Below are 8,195 nucleotides of genomic sequence, written 5' to 3'. Positions count from 1 at the left end.
AAAAGAGGAAAATAAAATAGTAACAAAAGCAAAAGTTCACATCTCACAGTTTGTGAGAAGACTAATGGCCTCTCCTTGGTGACTTTTCTAGGAATATTACGGTCATGTGTGCCCTTGAGAGCCTCATGTTTTGAGCTTGGGTCTCATCTCCAGTCTCTTCCGCTCTTGCAGATCCAGAGAGAAAAAGTACACCTTTGTTCCCACCCTCCCACTCCAAGAAAACCAACCGCACCAAACACAGCACTCACACTGAGGGGTGGTGTAGTTCAGCCCTCTCTCACTCAAAGACCCTCCCCAACGGGCTGGCTTCTTCCATGGGCTCTGGTTTCCCTCTCTCACTCTTAATTCAGTCCCCTTCACCATGTTATGCAGTTATTTAACTCTCTTCACTCTGCCTCAGGCTTACCTTTGCACAGAGACTTATCAGTGTCTCCATAAAACAAAGGGCCATTTATGTAATGCAGAATCATTGGCAGAGATTCTGACATCTTTTTTCTCAGTCTCTCTTACTGTTAGGCAGAAGAAAACTGGACAGGAACTTATTTTCTTGATACAGGAGGGCAGAGGCAGGTAGAGCCTGGGCTTTCCTTCTTCCTTTCAGGTACATATGTCCTTCCTTGATATCTACATATTTTTGGTAAACTTATTTAACACGATAGGTCTCACACTTTTGGTCCCAGAAGTCTTTTGTACTTGTAAAGATTATTACAGGCCCTAAAGATGAGCTTTTGTTTATATGGGTTTTATGTATTTACCATATTAGAAATGGAAATAAAAAAATTTAAATATCCACTCATTTGAAAACAAAAAGGATTACATAGTAACATAAATAGTATCTATTCTTGTGAAAAAATTTCCAAAATAAACAACAATAGAACTTAGTGAGAATGGCATCGTTTTACATTTTTTGCAAATCTCTCTGTTTTGCAATATCAAAAGCCACACAGCCTCTGGAAAATTCAAGGGCGTGCAACTCACGAGAGAATGAGAGTGAAAAGTCAAATGCCATCTTAGTATTATGGAAATAACTTTCATCTTGCTGACCACTCTTCGACAACCACTGTTTTAATACACATCCAAGTTGTTCATCCTCTTAAAAAAAATAAACAAATAACTTGAAATCAATGAGATCCTGAATTAAATCTGAAATTTGGTGTAGTAAGAACTTATTGGCTTTCAGTCAATTTAATTAACTATGGCTACATTTTAAAACTGTACATCAAGGATGAACCTGTCTCCATCTGATAAACTCTTCCGTCATCCTTCAAACCTGCCTTTTTTCTCCAATAGCGACGCCTTCTCTGTCGGACTCTTCACCATAAATAATAACAGGGATGATAGCAACGATATTACTAACAGCGGTAACTAATTTGTACCGATCACTAGGAACCTGGCAACGCCGAAATGCACCTGCTGGCTCAAGCCTCACAGTGACACGCTGACAACGGAAGGCCTCCGTGCCGCGCGCACCTGCTCTGCCGTGGCACTCGTGGCACCCAGATGGCCACCATCCACGTGTTCGGGCCCGCACCAGTAGAGTCCTCGCGGTCAGAGGTCAGAGTTCAGGCTGGGTCGCCTCTGGTCCCTGTCCACCTGCGCCGCGGGGCTCGGTCAGTGCGGGAGCCACGAGAAGGGGTGGCACCTTTTGGCTTCCCTTCCCTTCCCGATCCTCTCGCTCCAAGGGGTCCACACTTCCCCAGACGGGCTCCGGGATCACCCTGCGCGGTCAAGTCGGACCGGGTTTAGTGGAAGGAGAAGCCGGCGCCGCTGTGCGCCGATTCGGAGGTGGCGACGCCGCGGGAAGCCGTCACGCACACGGGCGGAGGCCGGAACCTTTTTCCTCTGGCTGCGTAAACCCCGCGGAGGCCGGAACCTTTCTCCTCGCGTCGCCATTGGCGGGCGGAGGCGTGCAGAGACGGAACGGTCCTCCAGCGGCCGGGTTTGCGCCGTGGTCGCCGGCTGCTGACGTGGGCCGGCCGGGGCCGGGGCTGTAGGTCCGGATCGTGATGGCGGTAGACATCACACTGCTGTTCCGGGCCAGCGTCAAGACCGTGAAGACTCGGAACAAAGCGCTGGGAGTGGCAGTGGGCGGCGGGGTCGATTGCAGCCGCGACGAGTTGTTCCGCCGGAGCCCCCGGCCCAAGGGCGACTTCTCCAGCCGGGCGCGCGAAGTGGTGAGCTGGTTGCTATGGAAACGGCGGGCTGGAGGTGGGGGCTGACGGGTGACGCTGACCCTAGAGACCCTTAAAGCAGACCCTCTCCCAGAAGCGTTGTGTGAAAGAAGCGCAAGTAGTCTGAAGGTGGGGGACGGGAGAGTTGATCCCAGAGAGCCGACAGCTGTCTCGAGAAAGCAACAGTCCGATTTGGGAGAATGGGACGAATGTGGGGGAACACTAGGAAGCAGATTTCGCGCGCGTGCGTGTGTGTGTGTGTGTGTGAGGACAGAGACGCGCGGAAGGCTCGGTTCGCAAAGTTCGTGGGCTGCTTTGTAAGTTAAGGGAGTTCGCTGTCACTGCAGACTTGGACGCCGCCAGAAAATGTCTCCAGGGCCCTGTCGCAGCACTGACCACAGGGCCTTTGCCTCTACTGTTTGTCTGGTGCTCCTCTGCTCCTTTCCCCCCACACTCCGCACTGAGGTCAAAGATCATGTTCAGCCAACCTCGCCCTCCCTTCCCCTTGCTTCCTGCAGTAGCTTAGGACTCTTGCTAGGGATCAGTACGTCTCGAGACTGGATTAGGGTAAACTTTCACAAACCCTCTGTTGCAGTCATCGAACTACTGTCTCGTTCCCTGAACACAGCAGGCTTTTCTTCAGGAGAACAGGGACCTCCTCCTCAAGAGCAGGAGCAGTGTTGACTTGGACTCCGAAGCGCCCATGTCCAACTCAGCGTTGCTGAGAGTATGACTGTCGCTTAGTCTATAGTATATGATTGTTGAATGAAAAAAAAATGAACAAATGGTTGTCTTCCTCCCTGAACTCTAAGGGGAGAGGAACTCTTTTTTTTGGGGGGGGGGAGAGAATGTTTGCCACGTTCATTTTTGTATCTTTGCCACCAAGGGTGGGTATTGTGTTTCTGTAGCTTGATGCTTGTGCAGTTCTGTCTGTACTCTTTAAGAAATAAAAAGACGAAATCACAAAAGAAGGTTCGGAGCTTTGGGAGCTGCAAGGGAGGGGCTCTGAAGCTTAAACTTCATTAATTTCATGGTGAATCCACTTGTTTGCCACCCAGTTCAATACCTGATACTTCCTGACACTCAGATTTTTTTTTAATGAATATATATACATGCATGAATTAATGAGTGGCAGTTTGCAGAGGATATTCAAGCATTAGGGGTGGAAACCTGACCAGATGAATCCATCCCACCTATCAGTAAACATCTATTAAGCACCTACCTACCTACTGGCCAGCATTGTGTTAGAATAACAATTTAAAAGGACTGGTAGGGGAAACAAACATGTTAACAAAAACAAGTGCAACGAAGCCTTGTAGATGTATATATAGGGCACAGAGGAAATGTGTTTAGTTGTACGTGAGTGCCAAGAACAGCTTTATAAAGGCAATGATTCCTGAAACATCTTGAAAGAGGAATAGTGGGTCCCAGTGCAGACATGGTGGAGCAGGGCATCTCATGCTAAGAGAAGGCATCTCATTAAATTCCAAACAAATTAGGCAGTAATGACATTTCCGATTTTGGGGGGAGGAATGTACCTGAACAACTCCAAACGATGAATATGCCACTTGAAGTGAGAGCTTGATTAGTTAACTTACTAGGACTGTGGGACTGTTGGGGACCTTGGGAGTAGAGAGAGGACTAGGACTTGGATTTAGAAGACTTTCGTTTGAATCTCTGGGTTCTGCCACTTAGAAGTGGGTGACTTGGGCAAGTCCTATTATCTGAGTGTCATTTTCCCATTCTATAAAATGGGCATGATAAACACCCTACTTAACTGATAAACAAGTTATTAGAATCTTATGAGACTATCTATATTTCATAAAGAACCATACTGATTACTATTGTTCCCCTTCACCCCCACCCCCAACCCCACATAGCCTGTTAAACTGTTTTCATCATTGGTGCCAATATATTCCCATAACCACTTAGCTTCCTTATACTTATATCACTTTCTCTCAAAGGATAGCTAAGTAAGTGCGTGAAGGAATCAGTGAGAATCTCATGCAGGTACTACTAGCATCAGTGGTGGAGACAGCTGCCTCCCTCTGTCAAGGTGAAACTCTGTATCAGTGATGGCAAATGTGTGGCAAGCGTGCAGCTGTTCCTTTCTCTTCCTCCTGGGACTGTGGAAGCCAGTGTTCCTTTCCCAGCAGCTCTGTATAGCTCAGACTACTTGGCAACATTGTGCCCCAGGCAACCCTTACCAATTGTTGGGCCTGACATTTAAGTTGAAATCTGACTGACATCTTACCTGACACATCCTAAAAATAGGGCCTGTGTGCCTAAAGCTGAACCACAGGTTTTTTTCTTTATGTACTTTAAAGGATCTTAAGTTCAAGTTGTATAGGCTTATCGTTTTATAAGTGGGAAAACTAATATCTAGGTAAGTGGAATGACTGGGTCAGAGTCCTAATGTCTGAGGTCACGGGACAAAGTTAGAAGTGGAAGCTGGGTGTTTTAATGCTATTTATTATGCCCCCCCCCCATCTTCCTACCTTTACTTTCCACTATAATTTTAAACCAAAATTTCAATCTTTGGCTTTAGAATGACAGTCAGTCTTCTTAACTTAATACTGAATTTATAACTGGAGACCAAATGGTTATTTGGAGCAAAGAGACCTGAATTGGAATGCCTCTTAATTCCTTTATGAATTTGAATGTCTCTTCTTTACTATATGAACGTGGGCAAGATACTTAACTTTAGTTTCCTCACTTCTAAAATTGAGAGATAACCTCATAAGGTTGCTATGCAGATGAAACGGGGAAAAGCATACGAGTGCCTGCACGAGTGTGGATTCTTTTGGTTGCCAGTGACAATAACCTAATCCTGTCAGTTCAGCAGAGCAGAATGGGGACACCTTGGCTCACCTAGCTGGGAAACAGAATGGAGCCTCTTTCTTTAGCTCTTATCCATAAAACCCCAGGAAAGGGCCTTCGTTGATTCTGCTTGGATCCTGATACCTCATTTACGGCATCAGAGGGATAAGGTTCTTCAAATGGCTCAGGTCATATGTCCACTCCAATAGGTGGATTTGATACTGTGATTGTTACCCGACCAGAACCTTGGAAAAGGGAGTGCTGCTTCTAGAAGTATGGGGTAAGGGATGTCGGGCAGGTAAAATCATCAACAGTGGTCTTGTCGGTGCCCGGCACAGTGCCCGATGTGCCTTCAGCTTACCTACCTAATTGTCTTCCCTCTGTGGGGAATGAACAGCTGGAATCGTGGGCGTTTGCAATGACAGGCTTCAGGTGTGGGAGTGGGACTGGAGGTGCCTCATAGTGGCAGCTGTTAATTTTTTCACTGACTTACGGTTTCAGAGGCCAAGAAAGGCACCACGTCTAAAACCAAGACCCTTCTAAAGCAGCCAGACCGGCCAGGAGCAGCAGGGGCCGGTGGAAAGCACGGGAACCGTGTTGTAGTTCAGGACCAGCCACTAAGTGGGCAGGCCATGTGACCCCCTGGGCCTCAGTTTCCACATTATAAAACTGAGCGCTTAGACTAGATCACTGCAGTGCTTTCTTGTTAAACCAGGATGTTTTGATTGCATGTAAGATAATAGTGACCCTAAGTTGTTGATGGTTTTGTTTTCAGAGTGGATGTGCAAATGAGGTTCTCTTTATTACACACTGCTTTTGTCAAAGTTAAACATTGTTTACTTTTATTTTCTTAGAAACCACTTATCTTGAGTTCCTGGCTGGAATTCAGAGTTCTTACAGTGACCCAAAGCCAGATGACCTGGTTCCCGCGACCTCTGTGACCTCACCTCCTCTCACTGCTCTTACATTGCCCCCACGGCCTTGCCTCTTTGCCTTTCTCACACCACCTGGCACATTTCTACCTCAGGGCCTTTGCATTTGTTATTCCTTCTGCCTGGACATTTTCCTCACACATTCCACATATTTTGATCTTCTGGTCTCTGCTCAAATGTTGCCTCACTGAGACCTTCCTCATCTGCCCTTATATACTTTATATGCTTCTTCTGTCCTTTATTCTGCTTTATTCATTTCATTATCTTACATAGCGGGTATCCATTTATTTATTGTTTATCTACTGGAATATATTCTTCATGAAAATGAAGGCTTTGTGCTGTTGAGCGCTGAATCCACAGGTCCTAGGGGCGGGGGTACTCAGTCAATGTGTCTTGAATTAAGGAGTGAGTGTGAATCCACTTTTTCAGTTTTGGAGCTCTTTGATCTTCATCCAGAACTCCTTCTAGTTCCTGAAATGTGTGACTCTGACATTATTCCTCAATATCACGTGACACATATTCACACTTCATGCAGTACCTAGAGTGAGCATTAGATACATTGTAGCTTTTGTTTTATTCAAGAATCTAAATGTATTTTATTATTAAGATTTGGTCCCTACCTTGGTCTAATGGAGAAGCAGCACATACATTGTATAACTACTCAGGTGTGAGTGACGGCTGTGATTCTCAGCCTGGCCCCTCAGGCCTGCCTTGATTTTCTTTTGAGACGTTTTGTTGACCTGTGTGCCAGTTTTAGGACCTAAATGTTGAGCTGGAACCACCTGGATTGTTATCCAGAGTAGCTGGAAAGAGACTTTATCCAAGGATTGGGTAGAGTTCTATTTAAACAGAGGATTTCAGTCAGGGGAGAGGGTTTGAAGAAGCCACATCAGGAAACAGGTGCCAGTGATCAGGGGGAAGCCAGAATGACAGGTGATGGGGCCAAGCAGGACAGGAATAGATCAGGAAGCAATGTAGGTTCAGGGTGCAGGCTTCCAACAGAATATGAACTTGTTGAGTCATAGCTTTTTTGTTGTTATATTTAGTGCAGAAACCTTTTTGCAGATGAAAGAAGGAGCAATTGTGGTTAAGGCTCGGTGGTGGGCTGTGAAGAGAGGCTTGCTAGGCAGCCTGCCCTCTCCCAGCCTCCTCCCTTCTAGAGAAGCCCCTTTGGAACCAACGACAGGACTCAGAGATGCACAGGTCACAACCCGTTGTATTGACGTTCTCCAAGGCCTGTGTTAGCTCAGGCTGCTGTGTTTACAGATTGTAATAACCGAGGGTATTCTGTACCCAGAACTCGGTGCTAGAGACTTTTCTTGGTATTACCAGACAGTCCTTGTGTGGATTGCACTTCTGAATTTTTTCCAGGACTTTGAAGACTACACCTTTTGAAATTACATTTAATAATTGGCCTAGTTCATCATTCTATACGCATTGAACACCTGGTATGTGTCAGGCATTGTGAGGACAGAAAGAAACTATGAGCCATATGTCCTGGCTCTTTGAGAATACAGAAAAAAGGTGTTTACATCTGGAGGGAGAATGAGAGGAAACCTCAGAAAGTGATAATCAGGTTTGACCTTGAAGGGTGGTGGCCGTCGCACCAGGCAGAGGAAGGGGCTAAACCACATTCCTGGCAGAGTGAGCAAAGGCAGCGCTGCCGAGCAGCAGGGTGACCGTGGGGAGCAGAGACAGGACTGGGGGCTGGACCCCTTTTCCAAAGAGGCCCGGGGGACGGTCAGAATGGCGGGAGCGGAGGCCGTGCTGGACAGGCTCAGAGAGGGGTTGGCCACTTCGGCCCCCAGGCCAAAGCTGCCTCTGCCTGTGTTTGTAAGCGAAGGCTTATTGGAGTGCACGCATGTTCATTTGTGCACATGTAGGCTGGGATGCGCCTGTGCTGTAACGACAGAGCTGCAGCTTGGGAAGGCCTGCAGAACCTGTCAGGTTTGCTATTTGGCGCTTTAGAAAAAAGGTTCTCAACCCTCAGGCAAAAGTATCGTTGTCGGCGCTCTGAGGAGCTCTGACTCGATGTTCTGAGCTTCGCAAGCAGAGGCACGGGAGGGTCCTGCTTGTGTTTTAAAATGAGCAGCAGCTTTGGAGATGGGTTTGGAGTGGGGCAAGACCGACACAGAAGAGGTAATTAGGCGGCTGTCACAGTGGGTGCCGGGAAAGCCGAGAGCAAGTGACAGTAGGCTTGCACAGGAGTGGATGGGTAAGTAGATATTTAGGAAGTAGACTCAACTAACGTTTTTAATTTGTGGGGTTAGAG

At 47.0% G+C, this 8,195-nt stretch overlaps 1 protein-coding gene across 1 annotated transcript in view; it reads left to right on the top strand.

Annotated features, from left to right (window-relative positions):
* Window positions 1-1,893: 1,893 nt before the first annotated feature.
* The window catches only part of STX18 (syntaxin 18), a 111,361-nt gene continuing 105,059 nt past the window's right edge, over window positions 1,894-8,195 (top strand). The window contains exon 1 of the mRNA XM_066280704.1: window positions 1,894-2,174. Within this exon, the coding sequence (XP_066136801.1) occupies window positions 2,007-2,174 (168 nt within the window). The 5' untranslated portion in view covers window positions 1,894-2,006. The remainder of the gene's footprint in view (window positions 2,175-8,195) is intronic.

The sequence above is a fragment of the Saccopteryx bilineata genome, chromosome 5 (genome assembly GCF_036850765.1).
Source record: "Saccopteryx bilineata isolate mSacBil1 chromosome 5, mSacBil1_pri_phased_curated, whole genome shotgun sequence".
NCBI lineage: Eukaryota > Metazoa > Chordata > Mammalia > Chiroptera > Emballonuridae > Saccopteryx > Saccopteryx bilineata.
The sequence above is the reverse complement of the archived record's forward strand: the minus strand, read 5'-3'. Positions and strand labels throughout refer to the sequence as shown.